The sequence below is a fragment of the Botrytis deweyae genome (assembly GCF_014898535.1).
Source record: "Botrytis deweyae strain B1 chromosome Unknown BDEW_002, whole genome shotgun sequence".
Classification (NCBI taxonomy): domain Eukaryota; kingdom Fungi; phylum Ascomycota; class Leotiomycetes; order Helotiales; family Sclerotiniaceae; genus Botrytis; species Botrytis deweyae.
The window spans coordinates 1,870,340-1,897,529 of record NW_024066209.1 but is presented as its reverse complement, the minus strand read 5'-3'; the positions used below and the strand labels follow the sequence as shown (position 1 = coordinate 1,897,529).

At 43.7% G+C, this 27,190-nt stretch overlaps 9 protein-coding genes across 9 annotated transcripts; 7 read left to right on the top strand and 2 right to left on the bottom strand.

The window, feature by feature from the left end:
• Positions 1-227: 227 nt before the first annotated feature.
• On the top strand, positions 228-2,436 carry EAE98_001265 (uncharacterized protein; the record flags this gene model as incomplete). Its single annotated transcript, XM_038948883.1, has 2 exons — positions 228-1,080; positions 1,151-2,436. The coding sequence occupies 2 exons, from the start codon at positions 228-230 to the stop codon at positions 2,434-2,436; spliced, it is 2,139 nt and encodes a 712-aa protein (XP_038815149.1).
• A 28-nt stretch (positions 2,437-2,464) lies between these two features.
• Positions 2,465-2,743, top strand: EAE98_001264 (uncharacterized protein; the record flags this gene model as incomplete). Its single annotated transcript, XM_038948882.1, has 1 exon — positions 2,465-2,743. One exon carries the CDS (start codon positions 2,465-2,467, stop codon positions 2,741-2,743), a length of 279 nt encoding a protein of 92 aa, XP_038815148.1.
• Positions 2,744-3,879: 1,136 nt separating this feature from the next.
• EAE98_001263 (uncharacterized protein) lies at positions 3,880-5,612 on the bottom strand (the record flags this gene model as incomplete). Its single annotated transcript, XM_038948881.1, has 3 exons — positions 3,880-4,037; positions 4,100-5,348; positions 5,490-5,612. 3 exons carry the CDS (start codon positions 5,610-5,612, stop codon positions 3,880-3,882), a joined length of 1,530 nt encoding a protein of 509 aa, XP_038815147.1.
• A 2,229-nt stretch (positions 5,613-7,841) lies between these two features.
• On the top strand, positions 7,842-12,037 carry EAE98_001262 (uncharacterized protein; the record flags this gene model as incomplete). The annotated part of the gene is made up of 5 exons (XM_038948880.1): positions 7,842-7,873; positions 7,938-8,028; positions 8,084-8,170; positions 8,230-11,712; positions 11,780-12,037. 5 exons carry the CDS (start codon positions 7,842-7,844, stop codon positions 12,035-12,037), a joined length of 3,951 nt encoding a protein of 1,316 aa, XP_038815146.1.
• Positions 12,038-13,589: 1,552 nt separating this feature from the next.
• EAE98_001261 (uncharacterized protein) lies at positions 13,590-13,829 on the top strand (the record flags this gene model as incomplete). Its single annotated transcript, XM_038948879.1, has 1 exon — positions 13,590-13,829. One exon carries the CDS (start codon positions 13,590-13,592, stop codon positions 13,827-13,829), a length of 240 nt encoding a protein of 79 aa, XP_038815145.1.
• Positions 13,830-14,226: 397 nt separating this feature from the next.
• On the bottom strand, positions 14,227-15,805 carry EAE98_001260 (uncharacterized protein; the record flags this gene model as incomplete). The annotated part of the gene is made up of 2 exons (XM_038948878.1): positions 14,227-15,647; positions 15,721-15,805. The coding sequence occupies 2 exons, from the start codon at positions 15,803-15,805 to the stop codon at positions 14,227-14,229; spliced, it is 1,506 nt and encodes a 501-aa protein (XP_038815144.1).
• A 477-nt stretch (positions 15,806-16,282) lies between these two features.
• EAE98_001259 (uncharacterized protein) lies at positions 16,283-19,063 on the top strand (the record flags this gene model as incomplete). The annotated part of the gene is made up of 1 exon (XM_038948877.1): positions 16,283-19,063. The coding sequence occupies one exon, from the start codon at positions 16,283-16,285 to the stop codon at positions 19,061-19,063; it is 2,781 nt and encodes a 926-aa protein (XP_038815143.1).
• Positions 19,064-21,742: 2,679 nt separating this feature from the next.
• Positions 21,743-23,281, top strand: EAE98_001258 (uncharacterized protein; the record flags this gene model as incomplete). Its single annotated transcript, XM_038948876.1, has 1 exon — positions 21,743-23,281. One exon carries the CDS (start codon positions 21,743-21,745, stop codon positions 23,279-23,281), a length of 1,539 nt encoding a protein of 512 aa, XP_038815142.1.
• A 448-nt stretch (positions 23,282-23,729) lies between these two features.
• EAE98_001257 (uncharacterized protein) lies at positions 23,730-26,804 on the top strand (the record flags this gene model as incomplete). The annotated part of the gene is made up of 3 exons (XM_038948875.1): positions 23,730-24,670; positions 24,732-24,800; positions 24,918-26,804. The coding sequence occupies exons 1-3, from the start codon at positions 24,536-24,538 to the stop codon at positions 26,802-26,804; spliced, it is 2,091 nt and encodes a 696-aa protein (XP_038815141.1). The 5' UTR covers positions 23,730-24,535.
• Between the last annotated feature and the right edge of the window lie 386 nt (positions 26,805-27,190).

The window sequence follows — 27,190 nt, the reverse complement described above, 5'->3', positions numbered from 1 at the left end:
TTATATCGCTTGACTTGATTCAGAACAAAAAGAGGTGATTGCTTCCAGCTTTTATTTTCTTTGTATGGCCGGCATTCTTCGTTTCTTTGAAGAAAGCTTCCTGATTGTCCTTCATTTTCTTTTCTTTTGTTACATACAAACATCAATCAACGTTGCAACATTGCAAGATCGTGAAGTTTCAATCTAAATGCTATACACATTGTAATTGTTTAATCATCTTCATCATTATGTCGTTCTCACGAAATCGAACCAATTTCAACCTGCTTGATGATGTGGACGACGAGGACAGACTTCCTGGCGAGGACGACAAAAGTGTTTTGTTTCAAACAACAGGAACAACTCTACGTAATGCACCGCGACTAGTTGGCAGCCAAATAGTCAACCAAGATTTAATCCAAGAACGAAGAAATAAAGCCCTAGAAGCATTGTTAGCGGTGCGAGAAGAGGGTGATAAAACGAAAGGGCTAACACTGCTCAATAGCCTAACCAGCAGTCCCGTCACAGACATCATCCCTGCAAGTGCAGCATCCCAAGCAGTGGAAGAGTCTGAAGTTCTTCCTCCGGTGGCAAAAGAGGCATTGGCCGAAGCTGACAACCCAAATGTAACAAATCAAGTGCCGGCCAGGGGACGGAGGTGGTTTGGAAAAGCCCAGGCACAACCTACTACTATGGCCGACTTCAAACGCTTTATGCCCCTTCAACTTGAGCATCCTCCGCATCCAGCTGGAGATCGCAGTAATGCATGGTTTAAGGATGAATATGCCAATTTGTTTTTAGCGATAGTCAGGTTTGCTACAGAGTTTTTTGGGTTTCAAGAATTACAGGAAGGGTTTCACGAACCCTGGGCTATTAAGATGCCGGAGGAGTTTTACAGATACGTGGAACTTGTTGCTGAGCCAGATGCTGTAGTTGGAGGATGGGATGAGATGTTGCTCGATACGAGTACAAGAAAATATCTCATTGTTGGTATTATTGTAAAGATATTAGAGGCCAGGGTTTTTTCGTCAGTTCTATGGGGAAACACTAAAGAGGGGGAAGAATTTCTTCATGGTTTAGATCGTGCACTTCTCGATGGTGAAGGTATGATACTCCAAGGATCAGCAGATGAAAACTTTGATTGCAATCCAAACTGACATCTCTTACTCTGTAGGCTACAGTCGTCAGGACCTCCGCCACAGATCTATTCGCACTCTCTTGGGCGGAGCATCTCTGACCCCTAATTTTCACAAGGATTGCACAAAATTGACCGCCCAAGTACTACTCCTCTTCATGCCTCTCTTCAACTACCTCACGCTTCTTCCTGCCGGTCCCGAAACCGTCACCCCCAAAGCTACAGCCCTATACCAAGCCCTCCACAACATATTCTCCAGCGCCGCTTACCTATCCATCTGCATCCGCATCTCCCCAACCATAATCCACACCGTCTCTCTCCTCCCCGGCACCGCCTACAAACCCGACGAACACACGTCCATTCTCCAAAACTCCTGGACCTTATCCAAAACCGTCGTTCAAAACAACTGGAACCGAGATCACGAAGAATTGGAAATCGAACGCGCGAAAGCAGAGGGTTATGTGCTCGGCTACAGGAATGCAGGCAAGGCACGCCTTGAATCAAACGCCGGTCTAAGAGCTCTTCGTCGCCTTCAAGATGTGCAAAAGAAACTGGCAGATCATAACCCTCCCGGTTTTACGCACGAGGCAGGGGTCAAAATTGCAATCTGGCCCGTCACGAAGAGATACTGGGCGGGAAATTCAAAGCCGGGTGGTGATATGGATGGTCAGAGCGTGTTTGACGTCACGACTGCGGGAGCGGTATTTTACTACAAAGAAAAAGGTAAACCCGTCGAACCACTTCTAGATTTCGTGGCAGAGAAGAAAAAGAAAGTGGGTGGGAGATATAAGGGAGTTAAGGATCTCTTGGCCGTTTTGGCTCTGTTATCCCTGGGTGCATTGCTGGTTCTCTTGTATGTGGTTGGATGGGCAGCGTTGGTCGCTTGGCTTACAGGTTTTCTCGCTGCGATTACGAAGTCCTTGAGAGAGTCGGTAGTGAGGGGAAGAGAAACGGCGGTTAGTGCTTACGAATACACTGGATCACCTGGCTCCGACTGGTTCGGGAAAAGAAGAGAACACCCGATTCCGGATTATCAAACAGCATATTCAGATGCAAAGGAAGGTGTCAGAGGAGAGTTTCAAAAAGGTGCTTCGAAGGTGGAGGATCTAGCTGGTGATGCATATGAAAGAGTAATAGCCAAAGCTAAAGACGGCGTCAAAGGTGGCTATGATGCGTACGCAACCCGGAAAGCACAAGCGGAAGACGTCATTGAGAATGCATCTTCAAAAGCCAAAAGTGCAGGCAGAGTATACGAGAAAGCGACGGATAAAGCGAGCGAGAGAGGCGGCCAGAAGTTCCGGCGAGAAAATCGCATCGAAAGCTAAAAGCGCAGCGGGCAGTGCGAAGGGGAAAATGGCATCGAAAGCTAAAAGCGCATCGGGAAGCGCGAAGGGGAAAATAGCATCAAAAGCTAAGAGCGCAGCGGGAGCTCCTGCGGAGAAAATCACAGCGAAGGCGAAGAGTGCAGCGAAACTAACGGTAGAGAGGGTTACGTCGAGGGTTAAGCATGCACCGGGGGGAGCGTCTAGAGTGCCGGTGCCGGTGAATCGGGGAGCGAAGGCAACGGTTCAGACGGTGAAGAAACGGACAAAGGGAGAGGCGTATACGAGAGAGGGGATGAGGAATTTGTGATTATGGATTTTGTGTTTTTTTCTCTCTGTTGGTTTGGTTTGGTTCTTTTGTTGTAGGTGATTGATTAGTTAGTTAGTTTATCGAGTATCTATGTATGTATTTTGGGTTACAGATTGTATATGGTATATGTTGTAATCTTAATCTTGCTATTGCTTGAGTATCTATCTATCTAGGTACAAAACTATAAATTACCTAGCAGTTTCTTCAGTATCTTCAGTATCTTCAGTATCTTCAGTATCTTCAGTATCTTCAGTATCTTCAGTATCTTCAGTATCTTCAGTATCTTCAGTATCTTCAGTATCTTCAGTATCTTCAGTATCTTCAGTATCTTCAGTTCCTTCAATTTCTTCAATATCTACAAAGTACAACTAATAACACACACTCCAAGTTCCGTTCAAAACTCACCATTCACCATTCACCATTCACAATCCCACCGAAATATAAAATTTCAATACCCCCCTTCCCTCTAATATTTCGAAATCCATACGATACGTTAGTTACTATTGAAAACTAGCTCGATATACCTCGATATACAATTACACCTCACACTCTCCTCCTATTCATTACCTATCTACTCGTACCTTGTAAGAAGTGAAGTATTTTGATGACGTCACAGTTCCCAAACTAACCAAATATATATCGTATGTATACGGTGGCAGGGAGGAGGAGGAGGACGAGAGAGAGAGAGAGAGAAACTCTGAATTAAAATAATATAGATACGACTACGATATATCGGGCTTGCATCACAATAACCCCTCACAAAAAGATTGAATACACTCCATAAAACAATCATCTCTTATTTCGTCATGGGAGAATACTAGATACGTCATTCATAGCGCGCATAAAATCAATCATTAAACTGACAAGACAAGACATGAAATGGTTTTAAATCCATCCACTATAGCTAGGTAGCCCTCTTGAGATTCAAAACACGCGAAGCAAATCATCTGACATTTCAGTCCAAGATATAAAGGAGAAACGCCGGCCTTTGAAACTAGCCAATTGGGTATTGAAGTCATGAACCCTCTAAAACACCATCCCCGTCAAACTCCATGCTGAATTTAATATAAATCCCCTGATCCAAACGCCTTGTATATCAATCATGTCGTATTCGTAAAAGAGTCGGCACAATATCTTCAAGGGCCTGGAGAAGGTCCCGTGAGGGTATTTGAAGGCGCTGGTGCCGACCCGGCCTGTGGTTTCTTTTCTTTCTTTGCCCAGCGAAGTCCGCAGGCGTTGCAGAGCGTTTTGGGACCCTTGGGACCTTTCCGCCATTCTGGCGAATCCATGACACCTTTAAATAATGTTAGCTTTCTGTTCGTACTATTAGGGAAAGAAAATAAACATGATACATACCACAATCTGCGCAAACATATTCATCTGCTAGCTTCATCTTCTTTTTCTTATCCCCCAGACGGCCATCCTTGTCAATTGGTATGGCAATTCCAACATCGCCTCTAATTAAAGCTGGACTACGGGCGCCAGTGCTAATCCCTTGACTTCTTTCACCATCTCGATATTGTAACCCGGTGAGCATTTCTACAGTATCAACACCCTCATATCGTTGCATTTTATCTTTGATAGAATCGGGTTGTCGACTAGAAATCGCATCCTCAAGATTCGCTTTTGTCAACGTGCTATACGACATATCCGGTCTTGCTGGAGGAGGCATCGCTCGGAAATCAGGATGGCTCGGATCCGCAGGTAGAGATGCGCTCATGCCTGTGGTCATCGTCTCAGATGAGTCTGATGGATTTCGATGCGTCCAGTTCCTTTCACTATCTTCGAATTCTTCTTCCTCTTCTCTCTTGAGATCCCTGATTTTCTTTGACATTCGCTCAAACTCGGTTTTATGTTCCAAGAATGAATCCAGTAGAAGGGCGTTCTTTGTTGGATATTTCCTTGCCATCATGAAAAAGCCTCTGCAATAATCCGCCGTTTCTCTAGGTGGGATTTCTGGGTCTGGAATTGGGACAGCTGCTGTTGGCGACGGCCTTGATGCATAATGGGCATGTCCGTGACACTCGAATATTACGTAGGACTCGTCCTTCTTGCGAAATCGAAGGTAGAATCGCAGTTTATTACCCGATGCAATGGCTTCATTGAACTCCCTCACAAACATTGCACTATCATCTGGATGTATGTAATCCACAATAAATTTCCCCTGAAGCTCCTCTGCGGCATATCCAGTGAGACTCTGACAACTAGGCGAAAGAAAAACGAACTTTCCGAAAGGGGTCAAGACGTGTAAAAAGTCCTTGATCTCTTCCACCACCTTTTGTTGCCAATTTCTTCGTCTCGTGAAATCATTGACTGAGCTGTTACTTGTATTGGTTGGTTGGACACCAAAGCCTGCAGGTAAAGGGCCCGCCCCGATTTCTTCAATCTGGGCATCTCCATCATTTGTTCCTCCCCTTCTCCCATCATCGGCGTGTTCATTTCCGACGGGCGACATCATGTTCAGTGAGGTAAAAGATTTTGGAATGTTGCCATTGTCGCCAAGGGTATTCATATCCATATTCATATCGGGTAGACCATCAAAGTCCATCATTAAATTATCCTGTAGCATCTCCGACATTAATGTATCGGGTAAATTTTGATCGACCTAGATTTGGGATCATGTATAGTTAGCATACTGAAAATGGATGCCATGAGGATTTTCCAAAAAAAAAAAAAAAAAAAAAAAAAAGATGTAAGAAAGGCTAGAAAGGACTAAGAGATTTCAAAAAATTGAAGGTTTTCGTACCTGCGAGGCTGACAGTGTCCGATCTATGGATCCGAGGTTGGCTGCATGATGATGTTGTTGCAAGTAATCGGTAGGATCCAAGTTCAAATTATTCATATTCATAGATGTATCCCCCTCGGACATTTTCGAACTCTAATTATGCTATGAGCGTGAAGAAGAGGATCTATTTGTATGTGTCTCTGTCTCTGTCTCTGTGTGCGCATTTGGATCCGAGGCAGATAGGTAGTGAGGACGCGAAGGATCTCAGTAGGACGGTGGGTAGGTAGGTAGGTAGGTATAAGTTTATCGTGAAGGGTAGAAAGTAAAATGTGGTGCTGAGATATGACGCCCTCGAGGCTCTGCTTTGTCGGGAAGTCTGGAATTTTAGAGAGGGGAAGAAATTTTCCCCCCGAGATTTGAAGTTCAAGTTCAAGACGAGACGAGACGAATCGAGTGGAATTAATAATGAAATGAATTGATGATAGCTAGGTAGGTAGGTAGGTAATATCAGGTACCGTTACTACTACCACCCTATTTAGATATTTGGAGAATTGAGGATTTAAGGATTTGAGGATTTGAGTCTTTGAGTATTTGAGTCTTTGAGTCTTTGAGTATTGGAGTATTGGAGTATTGGAGTATTGGAGTATTGGAGTATTGGAGTATTGGAGTATTGGAGTATTGGAGTATTGGAGTATTGGAGTACCTTTTCAATGACGAAATATAAGGCGGGAAAATGGGGAATGGAGAAACATGGCAATTGTGAAAATGTGATGTTTTTTTTTGTTGTTTTCTTTAGAGTGAAGACGGTTAGTATGCCTGGTATGTACGTAGGTCATCCAAGATCTGTGTGGTATGGAAAAGATGTGGGATTTTCGATTCTAGATGTAAGATGTCGTATGTCGGATGTCGATGTCGGATGTCCTTATGGAAGAAGAGAAATAGATGTGAGGGAAGGCGTATGGTCAAAGGTGCTATTATCAAATGCGCAGGGTCATATCCAGAATGATAGCTATAGCATACACATCTATGAATAAGAGACAAAAGAAAGGAAGTTCCGGATTGATTAATCAATTGTTCTCAGGACAAGTGGATGAATCGAGAGATATGTTGCGTCTTGGTTAAACATTACTTACTACGAGTATAAGATGATTGCTTTGTTTTATTCTATGAGGATAAATTTCAATGTAATATAATATACCGATATACTAGGTACCTATACATATATATCGTATATATCGTATATATATGTATTGATCGGTATATGGAATAAACATGTTCAGAACAAGAGTACTAGATATTATATCAACTTATAGTAGAACTTTAAATTATAGTCGAATGCCTATCTAGGTATCTATTTATCTATATATCTATCTGTCTGTCTATCTGTCTGTCTATCTATATATATCCATTTCCTCGTACATACCTACCTCTCTCCTCCTTTTCTTTTGTCTGATCCAATTTTCTTTTTTCCTTCATCTCTCCCCCTTGAGCTAGATTCCGTCGTCGGGTACTCCAACTCCGAGCATCGTAATGTTTGGAGTGAAATCGGATGACATTGTCAACGTCATCGATTCACTTAGCTTCTGCTCTAGAGTCTAGGGGTGCTTAGGTACCTATTCTCCTGTCCACAGTGTACCTGCTACTCGGACCCAACGAGCCAACTTGGCGGCGGGGAATGAGTGAGAATGCATTGACACATCTATCTAGCCTGACCTGACCTGAGCCTGACTAATCCTATCTATCCCGTTCCCGTTCTATCAAGGCTATCAATCCCGTATCCGAACCCGAACAACAGAGCAGTACCTCCAGCTAGCAGTAGTAGTACCTAATAAGTAGTAATTAAATCCCGTCCCACGCCGCTCCGTACCTAGTTCCAGACGCAAGTAATGAGGGACACTCGGATCAGTTGCCTAGAATCTATCACGTGACTGCGTGCTCTTTGAACGCGTTTCTTTTCATCTCAATCTATCGTACTGCGCGTTCAACTTCAACCTCTACAACAACTTTTTTCTTCTACAATTCAATCACCACTTACAACGTCCCTGTCATTCATCATTTCTTCAACTTCGCAGAATATCTCATTATCTGGAGCGAAGCGAAAAAGCCTCCACGGCAGTGGCCCAGCGGAGCGTCATATCTATTGGTTTCTTCAATTGTCACCAATCTGCTAATTCAAACTCACGCATACATACAATATAGACAGGCGCAGAAGAAAAGGTAGCCACATTTCGTTATTTTAACCCCGTGTCTCTTACATTAATTACAGTACTGACTTCATTATTCCAGGCCATCGATAATCTCTTCGCAATCATCAACTTTCTTCTTTAATCGCCAGAACTCAACAGGCTGTAACAGACATCACTAATCAACAAGATGTCGAAAATAGAAAAGATGAGAATATGCGGGTTAGTCTCATTGATGCCAAACATATATTAGGATAGTTGATCTTATTAGGTTTCGTTCTTACAGGGTGCGATCCTTCGATCATAAGGGTTGGGAGAATATTTCGTTCAACACCCCTCTCACACTCATCGTCGGACTCAATGGTTCGGGGAAAACTGTACGTATTTGCTTGCAGGTACTACCCTCCAGGGTTTGGCTAAATTAGAGACTAGACAATCATCGAATGCTTGAAGTATGCTACAACTGGCGCACAACCACCGAATAGTAAGGTTGGAGGGGCTTTTATTCATGACCCTAAAGTATGTTGCTCATGGTCCTTTCACATGTGTTTTAACGCAAGATGCTTACTTGGATACAGCTCTGCGGCGAGAAAGAAGTACTGGCACAAGTCAAACTCTCATTTCAAAGTACGACCGGATCGAGAATGGTCATTACGAGAAGTATGCAACTCACGGTTACAAAGACAGCCAGAAAGATGAAGACCCTAGATGCCGGATTAATGGTCAATAATGGTGGCGAGAGAACTGCCGTATCTCACAAAGTTGGTGAAATCGACAAGATAATGCAAACAGCTTTAGGCGTTTCTGAAGCTGTTTTGGACAATGTTATTTTCTGTCACCAAGATGATTCATTATGGCCGATGAGCGAGCCTTCACAGCTCAAGAAGAAGTTTGATGATATATTCGAAGCAACAAAATATACCAAGGCTGTTGACAGTCTCAAATCTTTGAAGAAGGATTACGCTCAGCAAATTAAAGGCATGATAGCAGACGAGTCGATTGCTAAGGATAACAAGGATAAAGGAGAAAAAACCAAGAGCCGCTGTGAAGAACTTTCGGCTCAAATAGATCAGCTGTCTGAAGAGGCCTTGAAAGACAAAGCCAACATGGAAGCAGTTCGAGAAGTGGTTGACGCAAAACAGGCACAGGCGGCCGAGTTTTGGGAACTAGTTCAAAAGCTCAGGACTAACAAAGAGCGGGTCAAGTTCAGTGAAGAAAATCTAGAGTCTCTTCAAAAGAGAATCAAGCCACTTTCCGAATCAGATGAATGGCTCAAATCAACATTAGATCAATACGCGGATCGTATACTGGAGATGGAACAGCAAGACGAACAATTACAGAAACAATATCGTGATCAGCAGCAGAAGGTATCGGCGAACACTACCGAATTGGGCAAAAAGCAAGCAGATTTAGGTCGCCAACAAGCCTTGAGACAAGCCTATGAAGGGGAGCTTGAATCTCGAGTTCAATTGGTTAAGAGTGCTGCATCCAAGCATTCCATTCGAGGTTACGATGACGACATCAACGAGTCTCGAGTGAATGAATTTATCGAGAGAATCAAAAAGTTGTCTCGCGACAAGGAACGGGAATTGGAGCGAGCCAAGACAGCTACTAATGACGAATTGAAAAATGTCCAGACTACGTTGACGGAACTCCAGAACCAGCACGCAATACGTGTTCAAGAAAAGGTCACGGCCAAACAAACAATCTCTAACAATGAAAGGAAAGTCGGTCCTAAACAAACAGAATTGGGTTTTATCCAATTCGACGAAGGTGACAAAACCGGTCTTGAGGCCTCCCACAATGAGACCAAGGATCTGCTGGAGAAGCTCAGGACTCAGTTTGACAGTGCAGGTTGGGACAGTCGCATCGGCACTAGTAATGGACGCTTGCGCGAGCTCGAAGACGAGGAAAAGTCATTGAGGAAAGAGGCTTTCGAGATCAATAAGCGTTCGAATGACCGCGCGCAACTCGATTATGTTATGGGGGAATTGAAAAAAACCAAGGGGAAACTAGACACCATGAAAGCGACCCACGGCGCAAAGCTCGATTCAATTCTCGGTTCAGACTGGCAAGTTGATACTCTCGCAAAGGATTTCCAACGTGCATTGGACAGAGAGAAAGATGAAGTTTCAGACGCAACAAATGAACAAGAAGCCGCGAAGAAATCTCACTCTGAAGCAGGTTTTCGATTCAATGCACTTCGTGAAGACTTCAAAGCTAAGAAGGAGCAATTAAAGGCTTGTGAGAATGCTGTGCTTAACTCTATAAAGGATGAAGACTTGAAGCCATTAGTAAGTGTTGAAGAATATCCTAGGGAGCTGAATCAGCTGGAGGAAGAGCGTGATGAGATCCGAGATAATATCGATGGCTTTAAACACAAGATCGAATATTTTACCCAATGCTTAACCACCATTCAGACTAAGGATATGTGCAAACTCTGTGAGAGAGGTTTCGCAGAAGAATCACATCGTTCAGCCGCCATGAAGAAAATTCAGAAACTTCTCAACAAAGACGCCCGAGAAAGATTGCAGGGAGAGCTGGAGATGTACAATGAACAGTTGAAGACTGCAAAAGCTGCTCAATCGCAGTATGACATTTATCAATCTCTTAAGGACGAAATCCCAAACGTTGAGCAAGATATGAAGAAGGCGGAAGATGAGAAGCAAAGATTACTTGAAGAAGTTGAGCATCACGACAGTATTGTTGAACGCAAGAACGCTAGACAGAGAGATGTCGAATCTCTGACACATATCATCTCCTCCATCATTAGGTACCATAGTGATATTACGGATCACGAGGCAAAGATTGATAGTTTAGCCTCGCAGCAAAGCATTGCTGGGAGCATCATGACTGCTGACGATATTCAAGAACGACAGACAGCTTGTAGCGAAAGTATGCGCGAGGTCAGAGAACAATTGTCGAAAATTTCATCCGAGAAAGATGCAGCTAAGGACAAGATAAACGACGTGGAGCGTGATCTTTCTCGCAAATCGCAAAGACTTCGGGATGTCATTCACGGTTTGGCAAAGAAACAAGCTTTGCGAAAGGAGATTGATGAGCTTCTCGAGAGCAGCACACAGCAACGTGAAACCATGAATCGTGCTGATGCCGAGCTGGAAATTTTGAAACCCAAAATTGATACTGCAAAGGCTAAATATGAAGATATTCAACAGCAAGGTCATGCAAAGGAAAGAGAAGTCCGATCTCAAAAGGAGAAGTTGGCAGACACTGTCCGTCAATTCCTGCAACATGAGAAAAATATCAATGGATATATTGACAACAGTGGCCCTGAAAATCTTGCTGCTTGCGAGCGAGCAATCAAATCCATTCAACAGGATCAGAAGCGTATCAGCGAAGAAATGAATGGTATTACAACCGAGTTGAATGCACTCCGAGCCAAGAAGAGTGATTCCGATCGACTAAAGACAAACATCAGCGACAATATCCTCTATCGTCAAGAATTGGCTAAACTAGAGGTTTACAAGAAACAAACTATTGATTTGGAGTCTCAAAATGTGGAAGGAAATTTTCAAACTCTAACAAAGGAGGCCGAGAGAATACAAGCGACGTTCTACGACCACCGTCGCCTCTATCAACAGAAAACAGCCGTTCTCTCAGAAAAGGATCAAAACTTGGCACAATATTTACAGGACTGGGATCTGAATTACAAAAATGCTCGATCAGAGTATCGCACAGCTATGATCAAAGTTAAGACCACAAAGGCTGCTATTGAGGATTTAGGTAAGATGATTACAGCTATGGACAAAGCAATTGTCAAATTTCATAGTGTGAAGATGGAGGAAATTAATCGAATTGCTGGGGAATTGTGGCAGACTACTTATCAGGGTACGGATGTCGATACGATCATGATTCGTTCTGAGAAAGATGAGGGCGAAACCTTAGCTGGTAATAAGAAGACAAATTATAAATATCGAGTTGTGATGGTTAAGCAAGATGTCGAGATGGATATGCGTGGTCGTTGCAGTGCTGGTCAAAAAGTTTTGGCTTGTATCATCATTCGTTTGGCGCTAGCTGAATGTTTCGGTATCAACTGTGGTGTAAGTTTTCTTTCGTTTCTCCTTCCCTTCTTGAATTTGATTGATACGACTCTGACATGATTCACAGCTCATTGCACTCGATGAACCTACCACTAATCTAGACCAAGACAACATCAAAGCACTCGCACAATCTTTACACGACATCATTAAATCCCGTCAACAACAAGCAAATTTCCAACTTATCATTATTACTCACGATGAAGAATTCTTGAAGGTTATGCAGTGTTCTGATTTTTGTGATGATTTCTATCAAGTCAGTAGGGATCAGGAACAGAATAGTAAGATTGAAAAGATTCCCATTGCGCAGGTTATGGAGGGAAATTGAGTGGACTTTGTGAAAGGTGGAGGGAAATTTGGGATTCGAGCTTGACATCTGTGAGTATTTGAGAAGAATGGGAAATCTGTAGTTATATGGGCGGGATGACGATTTCAGGAGTTTTGATGATATACCTGGTAGTGAGCTTTTTGCATAGCTTGCTTGTTATATATGTTTGCTTGGCTACCTACCTAAGCTGAGGTGTGAACACCTAGATGCTTTTAATGATAATGAGAAATGAGACCAACTGTACAACAGTTCTTCGAATACATGAAATTATTCTTGATGTATCAAATGTAAGAAAAAGATAATGATAGTTACCTTGACTTAGGAAAATGACTGTATTTGCTTTAGTGATACTGAAGTATTTTTCTATTTTTCTATTTTTCTATTTTTCTATTTTTCTATTTTTCTATTTTTCTATTTTTCTATTTTTCTATTTTTCTATTTTTCTATTTTTCTATTTTTCTATTTTTCTATTTTTCTATTTTTCTATTTTTCTATTTTTCTATTTTTCTATTTTTCTATTTTTCTATTTTTCTATTTTTCTATTTTGCTTTTCTTCGGGTATGAAACACTAGTCATACATACCGGTCTACATTCAGTACTAATATTTCCGAAAAATCCAAGACACCAGAAAAGATTTTCTGTCTCGCGTATTGGTATCGTGAGGTAGAGATGAAGATTTGAGAGTAGAACGGATCTTCACTGAGCGTTCTCAGCTTGGGAATGTAGAGAGAGATATGGTCGGAGTGTGAATTTTGAAGATGGCGCGAAATAGTACTTAAGGTGGTGGTCTTTCACATGATTTGGGAGGGTTGAATGGAGAAGTGGTTTGGGACTGAGGACTACTTACTTGATACTTTATTGGTCTTAAGGGGTTAGGTGAGGTATAGGTGTACACTTTAGAGAGTGATGGGATGATATATCAAGTGCGATAATTTATTTATCCCTCGGATTGTCGTGAAATGATATGATATGATAACAAAGGATAAAAGAAATCGAAATCGCTTCCGTGACTACTCCTGAATTTTACACGTATCGACATCTCGGCATTGATTCTTCGAGTGCATGTTGTGCTTTCCATTCTTATCTATTATTGCCTTTGGTCCATTTTATCAAGTCGGATTGTGAAATATGAAACATCCGTGGAGTTTCTCGCTCACACAGAGGGATCCTTCCCAAATCGTTTGAGCTTCACGAGGATGGTGCGAAAGTCGACATAAGAGGTTGTTCTGTTATTGATTCTTCAGTCTGTTAAGGTACAGAAGATGAACAACACTTGAAAGGTACCTATTCATGTTGAAAACAAGTAGAAAACAATATATCTCGACGACTATATATAGCATTGTCAGATTCGATTCAATCCAATATCTCTTTTTCTCCTCAGCTTCTTCAATCTAATCAGAACATCAACCACCACATCAATCACACTTCGCATCAGCAACCAGTCCCCTTGAACCCGTGATACTACCCTAGCAAATCAAACCATCGATTTCCAAGTAACCCCAAGCACATTCCCACCTTTCACAACCACAAAACCCCAACAAAACCCCTAACCATGACATCCAGAAAATACTCCCAGAGACACGAAGTCGGATCTCTCGTTCGGGATCAACGACACAACAAGGTACACCACGCAAAAGAAAAGGCTCTCAGCGAGCGTTCTACCTGGGACCAGGAATTCTTCCATCACAAGCAAGATGCAGGTAGAGCTAATGATCGTGCCAAGACCCAGGAGAGAAGAGCTGAGAGGAAAGACAATGTGCCCGCAGAAAGATTGTCTGACCTTGCCATGTAGCTGGCCACTTGGAGACGACCTATCTACGATAACGTGATTTAAAAGTTTCGAAAAGGCAACCTTGCCAACCAAAAAAAAACAAGAAAAGAGAATAACACACAAAAAAAGGAGACTTAGATTGGAAGTTTCGCTTCAACAAAATTGACAAAGAGAGTTTGATTTATATACTTTTGCAAAATCTAAATTGGACTGAAAAAATCAGGTGCTTCGAAATATAGAATGATAGCATAATAACAAATGTTGCATTTTTCAAACTGCCTCTAAAAGTGTGCGTAGTGAAAACATTGTGATCATATTAAACGCCGTAAGTCCAGTCCAAGTGCCAGAAACGCCTTCTCTACATTTCCATTCTTTGACCTAATGCGCCGTAAGTCCCCTGTGCATCCAAAATCATTATTTATATACTCCTCCTCGTAGTGTTAACATTACTAGCGTGAGCTAACAAGAATTTGCAGCATGTGAGAGTGTACTTGCACGCTTTACTCCACGCATCATCTTGTGCTATCCCTAGTTTTATACTAATTTCACCTATCTTCTCCCCTTCGATTTTATATGGTAATTTAAGACCCCTTCCAGTTTCAGAGTTCTTGGCAGATTCCTGCTCAACAAAAGCACCTAATTGACGCATGCATTCAAGGAATGCCTCCATAGCTATATCAAATTTGCGATGCATGAATGTAAGGCCAAGGGGCATATCACCAGATGAATGAAGTTCAAGAATCGATTTCTTGGGTGGTTTAGGTATGTTGACGCGTTGTGAGCTAGAACGACTTGCAGACGGCGAGGGATAATCAAAACGTATTATTCGAGAAGTAGAGCCCATAGGCTGAAGCTCATATCCATCGAATTTGAAGTTGAGACGACCAGCAACTGTAGCTAGAAGAAGTAATGCGTGTCCCCATGCTGCGTTAATTTCCGGCCAGTCAACCGGCACACTTGAGAGTCGTCCAAGTCGCAGGCCATTTATTGTACCAAACTTTCCATCATGGCTTATGCAAAATGTATCGTTATAGACATTCGTCCTTTGTAACTTATCCAGTAGCTGTGAATCATGATCATATTGGAGATTGATACTATCCCGTATGTTTTGAAACTCCGAGAGCTTCATTGCAAACTCATTTCGATCACTCCAGAATTTTTCTTCCTCAAAATCAAGAGCTCTGGCCTCTTCTTCCAGCTGTGCATTTTCTTCGTTTACTGCAGCAGTTTCCGCTTCGATCTTCTTTAGTTCCTCTATTGCCGCGACCTCCTCTGCTTGTACCTTTGCAAGGAGGTCATTGGCTTCCTTCACCTCCTCCTCTGTTGGTACTTCGGCGTTGACCTGCTTCAAAAATCCAACATACGCATCCCTTTCTCGGGTCGCAGCTTCTAATCGCTTTTGTAATCCATCAACAAGCATCTCTGTACATTCAACACAAATAGGATGATCGATATCGGATTTCGCTGTAAGAATCTCGAAAAGTCTTGATACCCGCTCCATTTCTTGCGACATTGCTTTACCCCCATCACCTGCTGCATCGCTGCCAGGTAAGTCATCTTGATTCAGTTTATCCGGGCTTGTAGCGTCTGGTGATTTGGCAACAGATGGCGGTACGACTTGTGACTCCGTCAACATGACAAAAGACATGGCTGGATTGTTCGTGCCACTTCTCAACGTATCTGATAGATTAGATTCATGTCGACGGGGAGCGGAGATTGTCCGCTTGAAAGTTGGTGGACCGGCATGCTTCGAGACACGATCATATAGTTGCTTTCGGTCTTGAGGATATGCTGGTCGCGAAGGGGGGATGTTTTTGGCTTGGTTTTGTGAGGCTGCACCTAGAAATCAATGTTAATAAGCTCTGGTTCTTCTCAACATGGTATGTAGATGATCTAGAGAATAATTACGAACCAACTAACAAATCAAATGCCGCGGGGTTCAGATCCTCCAAAGAGCTATCAAGTTTCAATGATGTCCGACACTTTTGACAATACATGTTGTGGATGTTTGACTGCTGGTAACTGTTCACATTAATTTATGGAGAATCATCAAGAATCTATCGACCAATGGATCTCTGGCATTTTGGTCCATCAAAAGTCCAAGAGAATTCTAGAATAAGAAGATTTGTAGATTCACTGATTTTATAGTTGGATCTGAGACGTATTGATCCGACTGACATGATTGATACCTTGACGTATTTCGTACGGTAAAGCTAAATGCATGCTTACATAATCTAAGGTTAGCTCAGTCACCTATGCAACCCCGCCAATCTACTTTTAAGCTTTATGCATGTACCTACCTGGTACAATGTAATTTACACGAACCCAACGCGTATTCCCGAGACTTTATGAAATACGGCTCGCGACGTTGATTAACTTCTGATCTCCATTTACTGAAATAGTGATGTACAACTACGCACTTTCATGATTCCCACAACATTCTCAAATTTCGGACATGATTGCGAATTATCAATATGGAATCTCCAACAGAAAGGCAGACGACGCCCGCCGTTTCCAATCTCGTTGACCTCGAAGTTAACGACGAGTACTCTGAGGATTATAGTGACACCGAGGAAGACGATTTTATTGTCGATGACGAGAACGACGATATAATCTACGAACCTGGATACGATCCCGATCAAGAACTTCAACAAAAGAGAGCTCGACTCGACTACAAATTAAAATCAACATTCGAATCAATCTTCGAAAAATATGGGAAAGATTTCGATGGAGTTGGAGATGAAATCGACTTGCTTACTGGGGAAATATTGGTTGATAATGGGCATTTGAAAGAGATGCATGATGAGCGAGATGCTGGAGGTAAAAAGGCGGGAGGTAATCTGTTAAGAGCCTTGACCGTCGAACCAGAGAGTGTCACAGAGACATCGGGCGACGAATATAGCAATGTGGAAGAAGGAGATGATAGGGGAGAGGAAGATAACGTACGCGACAAAATACTTGATAAAGACGACGCGGCCGAGATGAGTGATGAGGATGTGGAGGAGGACGACATTATTTTACGTGGCTACGGTGAATCGAATCAGGAGCCTTTTCTTGACATGGTATCTACGACAGAGACAGAATCCATTCGGAATAGCACCCCTAAAAACGATTTACAACAGCGTCAGAATATACAATCTGAAGGACTCAGCGTTTCTTTTCCTTCATATAATGAAATTCTACGTTCATTTGGACCTGAAGTTGCCCCTCAAATTGTGAGCCTCATTTCACAAAAGCAAAGTCACGAAGACACCAATATCGAACCAGCCTGGAGAACACCTGAACTGCCTTCACTAGGACCGAGAAAGCAGTCAGCATTGAGAGCTTTTATTCCAGAGCCAGAAACTGAGCGCAGTCCATCTCCTGGTATTTCTGAGTCGATATGGGCTTTACCAAGAGGACGAGGCGCAAAAGGAACTCCAAGAGCTACATATAAACCAACATTGCTTTCGGACGGATTGAGCACTTCAAGTCATGCTGGCTCACCACGAGGACACAATTTATTCACGGAAGAAGAAGACAAGATGCTCATCGCAAAGGTAGCTGAAGCACGCGATCAGGGTCTCCCATTTGCAAGGGAATCTATATGGGAAGGATTAGAAATTCTAAATAGCCGGCACTCGAGAGTTTCTTGGAAACAGAGGTACCGCAAAAAATATCTCCATTTGTGGTCTAAGGAATGCTCAACTAGACGAGGTTCTCGTGGGTCATATGATGAAAAAGATCAAGAACCAGAATCGAGCATAAGATCTGCATCCCATAGTTCGCACCCGATATCCTCCTTCCAACGATCTTCCAGAACTCGAAAGCCTGCACAGCAGGCTTCGACTTTAGTTAGTTGGTCAGATGCTGTTGCCACAATCAAATCTTTGGACCGTAGACTACACAAAGATTTGGCTCGAGACGCCAGTGTATTTGACTTGACCGATGTCAGACCGATAGATGTAGACGAAGAAGCCTTGAATCTGAGGAGCTCTGATTTGGAATCTTCGGAAGAAAGTGATGATCAGCCGGAACTTCCTGCACATACCGGCCCTAGAGTTCAGAGGATTTCGCCAGTCACTGTTAATCCCGCCTACGAATTCTCAGATGAAGAAACCGGGTCTAATCTTGAGGCGACGCGACATTCAAAAGGTTCAACAACCAAGCTCAATGAAGGAGCAAGAAAATCTAGTAGTAGCAAATTGAAAGATGAAACTAGTAGGAAATCAGAACCTTCTCAAAGGAAAAGCACAACGAAGTTTGTGGCAGAGGAAGTTGATGAGTTGAGCCTTGGCCTTGAGGAAGATGACGTTTTATTCCTCTGCTCATTGCCAGGAAAGGACAAACAAAAGGGGCCTCAAACTACCATCAGACGGGAGGGAAAACAAGTAGCAGTCTCAAAAACAAATGCCGTCGCTTTTGTACCGCCGAAGGAAGGGTTGAGCGTCCTCAAAGATTTTGATGAGTTTGACGAGCTCAGCGCCGAATGGCCACAGTCTCTACCTATCACTTCTCCCGAAAAACCTACACTCGAAATGAAATCTGAGCCTGAGCCTGAAATTGTTGATATTGATGTTGCAGTTGCTCTATCAAATAGAGTAAATGAGACTGATATTGATATATTTGATATCGATCAACTTCCGGAAACGTCTCCAAGAAGTGCTCTGGACACACGGAGGAAACATAGAACAAACAGAAAATTCAGCAGTAGTGCTGTTATTCCCTCAACTTCGCAAGTTGAGTCTTCACCTACTGTTGCAGTAGATGAAAGGATACAGTCGAGAATGCAACAGAGAAGAAATTCTGTTGATAACGGTCCTGTACCGCGTACGTCGTCGCCTACTCGGTCCTCCCCTACACCTCGCCCCAAACGAAAATTCGTTGACCTGGATGAGAAAGAGAACACGCCCCTTACCCCATCACATCACTTTAACCAAGAAATTGAGACACCTACATCCGACTCTGAAGATCTAGCTCTCCAGAATATGATCAATGGCAACAGAACGCCTACTGTATCACCACACAAGAGGAGAGGGGGTATCATCACGCCCACTCGCAGTGAATCAAGGAAGTCAAGAACGCCTCTTCTTGACTATACCACACCTACCCGAAGAGATCTTATGAGAAAGAGGGGATTGAGAGATTCACCACATAGTCCAGGAATGGTAAAAACGCCCGGAGGAACGCTCAGGAAATGCGGAAAAGATGGGTTTGCGTGTCAAAGGGCTTTTTGCTTTAGATGTGGATTGAGTGCCAAACGAATGGGTGGATAGGCGATGGAATAGATAATATAGTACATTTCGGAGAAAGTACCGGCATGCAATATATTTGCTTACGATACCAGTATTTGCTAGAATATCAATATAAATAATATAACAAACCTATTTAATATCCCAAAAACACATGTGTTCCCACGATGACTATAGATGGGTGATACAAAAGTATCTGTCTCTGTTTATGTGTACTGCTCTAGATACGTATGACTCTAACATTCTAGCATCTAGCATTCTAGCTCTCTGACCCTTTAAGACTCACACCACACTAAAACTCAAACCCCTAAACAAATTATCCAACCGGTATAGCATAACTAGGTAGGTACCTAGATACCCTGAGCGCTAGTTATCGAAAGAAAAGTTAAAATACCGGAGAGGGCATCTAGTAGGGTGGCAGGGTAATCGGGTTTCGATTGTACAGGTAGGTACATACCTACTCAGTCCCAACACCGACCTTTGAACACCGACACGGAGTTCGCTTCGTAGATGGAGACTTACGGAGTAGAGTACCGGTACATACAAGTACCACACCATCAAGGTGCGGATGGGTCTGTGTGGGGAGGCCCAGAGCGAACGTGGAAAGCTAGATTTTCCTTCTGCTTCTGGCTTGCCGTGAGCCGTTTTGCCGTGTTGTTTTGGATGTGATGCGATGTGATGTGATGCGGTGTGGGTGAATGAATTTTGATGGAGAGAGATGGATGGATGGATGACTCTTCCCCGCGCGTCCGATATCGGTTCGATCTTTACGTAGACGTGAACCTAATCATAGAGCGCAGGGCGGAAATCTTGCATGTGAAATTTTTGCTGGGTTGGAGGTTTATGGTTCTGTGTAGATTCTAGAGTGTCTCGAGAGTGCTAACTAATGAATGTGTACGCCTTGGGGAAGACATGTTACGAGATTTGTGGGGAAGTGTTTTGGTAGTCAGCAGTGATGACTAAAGTACAGAGGAGACTGGCTCGACTGGACTGCAGAGTATTTACGATACTAGGTGGTGGAGTGGGATAGAAGGGAATTAAAATCGTCTACTCTATTCTAGGGAGTGATGAACTTTTCACATGGGAAAGATATCAGATCCCAGTATTGGAATGACACTCACGATAACCAAAATGGCACAACCCAATTCCGAGAACCAATCCTTTCATCACGACATCGCTCGAATCGTATTATGGATACACGATACTTAGTAATAAATATCCCAGACTCGTATACTCAAAGCCTAGAATTTGCAAATGACATTCGGATACCCATGATGAAATGCGCCCAAGCAATTGCAGAGATTGCAGAAATGGCAGGAACATGAAAATTTCAACCCGTTGGCCGGGAAGTTGATCGCTATGAGCAGTTGTAAGAGAGAGATGTGTCAGAGGTGATCGTGTACGTTAAGTATTTGCGATGTTGAATTAAGGTCGCGAAAATTTCGTCTAGTGCGTGCTTTGGGGAGTGGATACGACAGTTTGCGGTGGAGATGAAGGAGTCGCGCCTTTCCTTCCATGGTATTTCTTCGTGCTTGCTGGGGAGGGAAAAGGATAGGAATACCTTTGGAGGAAAGGTTGGGTGATGGGGATCCTAGGATTTAGGATGGGGGCTAGGTAGCTCTTTCTGGCCCGTATGATGTGACGGGATAGGATAGGATGGGAATGGAGAATGGGTTATGTTGCATTCCAGACGTTCGTTCTTATTCCTAAGGTGGCTCGGAGTTGGATATCGATATTCCGGTTGCATCTGTGAGACAACAGTGAATATCCAACTGTTGGTGATCAGAGATCAGAGAAGTCAGAATGCATAGTTAGCAACCAGTCAGCCTTACGAGAGACGAAGTGTCGGATTATTTTGGGTAAGAGATGATTAACATGGTAACATTAGTAATCCATTGTGATGTGAAATTGAGGTTATACGGAATAGGTAGTAGGTAAACATTCTACGGATTAGTCAGAATATATTAGTCAGAATACCACATTTTGTATGCCCAGCTCGCCCAGCTAGTAAATTCTTGACAATGACATGAAGGCGCATCAACAATTCGGTGTAGACAGTCTCGAGACAGTGAAGGGCGTATGGGATCGATGCACGGATACGGATTGACCAATCATATCATCCATCGTTAGGGATCATTTGACGTCCACCACTAAATTAGTGTCAATTTCTTAGTGTCAATTTCCCGCAGTTCACTTCCCTTCAAAGCACGGACAGAGGATCCCAGATTGTGGGAAAGTCGAGACATGTACAATGTACATCAAATAGAAAAATTTCCATATGATGCATCAAGGGCGCATATCTGACAAGCTTGACTCATATTCAAGGTTTGTCATGGATGGTGTTGTTATTTTCTGGAGATACTAGGCAGTTAGTCAATATGAAAGCAGCACTCAAGTAGGTATTGTTACATATAAAGGCAATCCATCATCTCATCCTGTTTCCAGATTCCAAAAAGTGTCACCAAGATACGAAAACAGCTTCATATCAATCATATATTTGGATTCGGCACTTCCCAACCGATATCAATCTGCAATTGTCGATTCCTTCCTTTTTCTTATCAAAGTTACACCCAAGAGGCTTCAGAGCACATATTTCCCCGCATGATCATATATCCAATCGTACTTATCTAGCCATCATTCCCCTCCTATATCGCATACCCTCTTCTATTTTGTCCAGCTTCTTTTCAAGTACCTTCAGATAAAATGTCTGCTTCAAGTATATCCTCTGGCTCTGGAACAATTGCTACGTATGCCAAGAAAATCAACACCACCAAGCGACCAGATGTCGAAATTCTTCTAGATGACCACCATGATGGAAAGACCTATACAACATTCGATGGGTTGTCAGGCAAGGCCTCAATCACAGCTCCCCATGATGCGGAATTCGATGAAATTCAGATTACCCTCGAAGGCGTTACTCGAACATATGTCGAAAACATGGCTCACTCCAGTGCAACATCCAAGACAACAGCCGTACACAGATTTCTAAAGCTCGTCATGCCAATCCGAGAAGCTGCATATCCTCAACCACGAATTGCCGAAGCTGGCAAAACATACATCTTCCCATTCAACTTTGTCATCCCAGAGCAACTCCTTCCAACAGCTTGCTCACATGCTTGTGATGCCGATCATGTCCATATGGCACATGTGCAATTGCCTCCTAGCATGGGCGATCGCGAAACATCCATACTAGATGACTTGGCTCCAGAGATGACCAAAATCCAATACTCAATCAATGCCAGAGTTATTAAAAACAATGATTTCCCGAAGAAGCAGATTTCCCTGATTGAGGGCTCGAAGAAACTTCAAATCATACCAATGGTGGCGGAAGCACCTCCTTTGAGTATCTCAGACGATGACAAGAATGATTACGAGCTGTCTAAGACAAAATCTCTGAGAAAGGGCGTGTTCTCCGGAAAGCTAGGGAAAATAACTGTTTCAGCCGATCAAACTGGAGCAATTGTTCTTCCATCTCCTGGAAGCTCCTCGGAGGCTACATCAATGGCAACTGTCAAGCTGCAATTTGAACCACACGATATCAACTCACAGCCACCTCGTCTTGGTAGTCTAGCCACTAAAATCAAAGCGATAAGTTTTTATGCTAGCAAGCCAGCAAAGTTTCTCTCTTCCAAATCGAGTATGGTCAAAACCTTTGACCCTGCCCGACAATTTTATCAAACTTCGGTTCCTCTCTCGTCAAGATGTGTGGAGCAGGTTGCATGGGTGAAGCACTTACCACAACCAGATTTATCCCGACGAGCTTCTACCATATCGTCTAGTTCGTCTGAATACTCGGATAATTCACAAACGTCGCTAAAGGCACAGGACAGGATCTACTATACAGCAGAAATCTTGGTCCCAATTTCATTGCCTTCGTCAAAGACTTGGGTCCCCTCATTCCATTCATGTATCGTCTCTCGAACTTACTCGTTGGATCTTGCCTTGTCCATTCATACTCCAGGAGCAGGAATTCCAGCTTCTACGGTCAAACTTTGTCTCCCAATACAGATTGCAGCTCAAGGCAACCGAACTGCGCCACTCGCTCTCACCGCAGAAGAAGCTGCTGCTGAGCTAGCAGATGCGAATGAGTATCTCAGACCACGAGTTATCGAGATGCCAAGAGAGGACTTGGTTGAGAATAGTATTTTGCGTTCGAGCTCTACTGTTCCACGTCCAGAATTGCCTCCAAGCTACGAGCACACTGAGGTATCAAGCAGACCAGTTGATCCATCAAGGTGCTGATTTGAAATGGATTTGGTTGGTTTTTTGCGTTGGTTTTTCTGCTTTTTGGGTAAAATGGTTGGGGAAAGCAAACACTCGATTTTTAAGTACAGAGTACACGATTTCTGATGGGAGTTTGGGGATACCAATATGTATTTTTCGTTTGGGGCTTTGGGGATTTGGGAATTTGCTGGATGGCACACTTACGAGTACAAGATACCCTTTTACTTACCTAGTATTTACTCTGTCGGCACCTCGTACACATTAGGAAGTACTTCTAGACAATTAATAATAATCTACTGTTCTCTAATATCTTCCTTCTCCCATTCATTGATTCATGGTGAAGACCCACCCACTGGACGTCCACATCTCACCAAATGATTCTTCTAAATGTTCTATAGAATCCAATCTTAATGTTCTAAACGCCTTCCATATGATTCAGAGACCCACCGGTCTTCTGACGCCGTGTATAGCCCCGCGCAACCCCACTAACCATCATCATTTCCAGGGATATTGAATACTACGCGTCTAAATTTGACAGGCTCATAGGCTTTGAAGCTCAATACAAGGCTGCTGTCAGTGGGCTTTTCCACGGATACTCTGTATATCACACTTGTGTTATGCCTGCCAGATGGATACTAGCTGACCAGCCATCTGCAATATACTTCGTAGATGGATCATCATACAAACCAACAAAAACCACAATCGAGTAATTCATCCAAAGTATATTAATCCTCAAGATCGAGATCAAGTTGAAAGAAGGCCTTTCCTCTCGTCGTCACTTTCTGAATCAAGATCAACGAATATCATACCTCTTCAATTAACCCTTGTACTCGAGGTCTACCTAGGTACCCCAGAATCACACGCATCCCACCGCTTGTCTCATCCACACTCGTCCCATATCACGGCAAAATCAGCCTACGAGACTGATACCTGATGATTTGCCAGCTCATGCCCAATCATTAGGATTATGACTGGTGATGAAATTTTGCGCAGCATCATTCATTCATGATTAAAAAAAGATCTTCTTCTCTCGTTCTACAAACCATTTAATTACCTGATTCACGAATAAAATCCTCCCGTACCTTTATTCGTATCCACGCACATATATTCTTGCTATCCGCTCTATCGATGCGGACACAACAGCCAGAGGAAACGAATGCGATGCCAAAATATAATATCCAACAACAACAACAACAACCATATCGAGATCTTATTGATTGATCATTTTCCGCAAATTGAGGGACTGAGATATCGACATCATATTTTGTGAATATGGCGCAGACCCAACCGCAACCACAGGAGACTCCCGACGTGGATCCCAAAGAATTCTATGGATATTTGTTTGATGAGAATAAGAGTCCGACGCCAGTACTAAATGCGCTATTGAGAGGAGTCGCGAATCATATTGTAAGCAGTGTTCAAACTTCCGCGATTTACGCTTTGAGTTTTATGCTTATCATTGTGGCAGATAGAGAATGTGGGAAGTCAAGAAGATAAATTCCTAACGCCAGAGAAGTTGGCACTTTTCTATAAAGCTGTTGGTGGAAATTATGACTGTAAGTCTTCTTTTTTTTGGGAGGGGAGGGGTATCTAGTTTCGGGTTCCCGTCGTCTTCCTTGTCTATCCGCGATTTTAGAAGCGTGCTTGCTAATAGCTTCCGTTGCCTTACATAGCTCTTTTTGTGGAGACGACACATCCATCCATCTCTTGGATTTATGCCTCGATAGGCTGTCAACATACGTTAAACCCGACGAAAGATGATTTTGCCCCTCCTTCGATACCGTGTCTCACTGTGCGAGGATTCGTGCGATGGCAATCGATAGAAATACTTTTAGGGCCCGAGGAACATGTGCCATTCCTCCAAACCGCCGTCCGAGATTTCGAAATCAAAAATCCAGATACGGGAGAGAGATTCCCAATTGATTTGCCAAAGGAAGCGTTCCCATTGGTACCGGATGCGGGAATAGAGGAATGGCATCGGACATGTGCAGAGAAATTACGCAAGCGAGCAACGCCGGATGATGAAGAGGATGCTCCCATACCGGACCTCCCGCCGAGACCCAAAGTACAAGCAACATACGTTCATGTTCGGCCCTCGCCCAGGGTCCCAGAGCCTACGCCAACAAATGCTGCGCATCCCCGCAGCGGCTATTTCGAACCTTCTACTCGTGAGTCTACCCGGGAGTCTACCCGCGAGCCGCCCCGGGAATCTACTAGGGAATCTACTCGTGAGCCTCCTCGCGAATCGGCTACCCGTGAATCCACTACCCGTCGACCCAGTCGACCTATACCTTACACCCACGTCTCAGCATCTCGACCCCAACGACCCCCTCTCAACCGATCACCCACTCATCGAGTCCGTCAATTTCTCGCTCCAGAAGAACCATATGCACCCCGCATACCCCGCGGTCGTCATCGCAGTTTTCCCAATCTGAGTTCACCCGTCTCAGAAGACGCTCCTACCTTTCACGCGCACCCCGCTCCTCCTGTCGATCCCCACCATCCCCATCACCATGTCCCGGTTCCGGATCCTCCGCACCCCGCTCACCCGCGAAGACATAGTCACCCGCGACAATCCCGCCACGCACCCATTGTTTCCGACTCCTCCGATTCGTCCAGCGATACCAGCGTGACTTCGGATTCGGAAGATGATCCTTCCCCGAAAACTCGCACGGTTCCAATCAAAACATCGACGGGTGGACGGTCCATACCAAGACATCCGCAAACTGCCTATATGTCGCGAAGTGCTGGAGCGGATAGTCCTCGGGTATTTGCATTTCCATCTACGGCGCCGGGTAGTACGATGCCGTCTCCGGTTTCAGATGTGAGGGAAAGAGAGAGGGAGAGGGAGAGGCAGAGAGATATTGAGGAGAAAGTGAGACGGGGTCAGTATCCAACTAACATTGATTTGAATGGGAAATTGAGCGCGCCGTTTTTGGCGGGGAGGAGGAAGAGAGAGGCGGGGAGAGGATCGGTTGATATTGATAGAGAGAGGGAGAGGGATAGGGAGAGAGAAAAGGGGAGAAGCGATAGTAGGGGTGTGAAGTGGAGGGATCTGGGGGATATTGCCGAGATGTGGAGGAATGGGGGGATGAGAGGGGAGGGTGTTAGTAGTCATTCTCATCATGTGAGTGGAGGGAGTGGCGGAGAAAGTGGAAGAGAAAGTGGAGAAGGGAGGGGGAGTAGGAGGCACAGTAGTCGAGAAGATAGGAGCGATAGGGATCGAGACCGAGATCGCGAAAGGGAGAGGGAAAGGGATCGAGATAGAGAGAGGGATAGGGATAGAGATCGAGACCGAGATGAACGAGATAGGGGAGATAGGGAAAGAGATTACAAGAGAAGGGAACGCCCTAGGTTACAAACGAGACATAGTAGCCATGAAGAAATTCCCGCAAGAAGAATCAGAACGGAAAGAGCGGATCGAGAGAGAGATGATGAATACGAAGGGAGGAGTTTCAGGGAGCGAGATCGAGAGAGAAGAGAAAGGGTTGTGAGTCCTGTGAGGGGTGTAGATGGGAGGAAATATCCGGATTGGAGATGATGATGACGATGATGATTTATGAAAATAGGAAAGGATGAATATGTGTTTGCGATGGAGTTTCGGATGGAGCTTGAATACATGCATGGATGCATTGAGGAGGCATGGATACATACATTAAGCGAGCGAGCGAAATGCAAATGAACAATGAGTAAGTATCCATGGATGTGTATGATGGTTGGATGGATGATTAGTTTATACATTGTCTTCTTTACGTTCTGTTTGCGTCATGTTAGCAAATACGAGATACCAGGATGCCAATGATGGATAGATGGATAGATGGATGGATGAATGAAGAAATAAATGGATATTTCGCATCTCCTTGTGCGTAGAGAGAATTTGGGATGGGCTTGAATTCACTTTATATTCCCATAGATACCTACCTACCT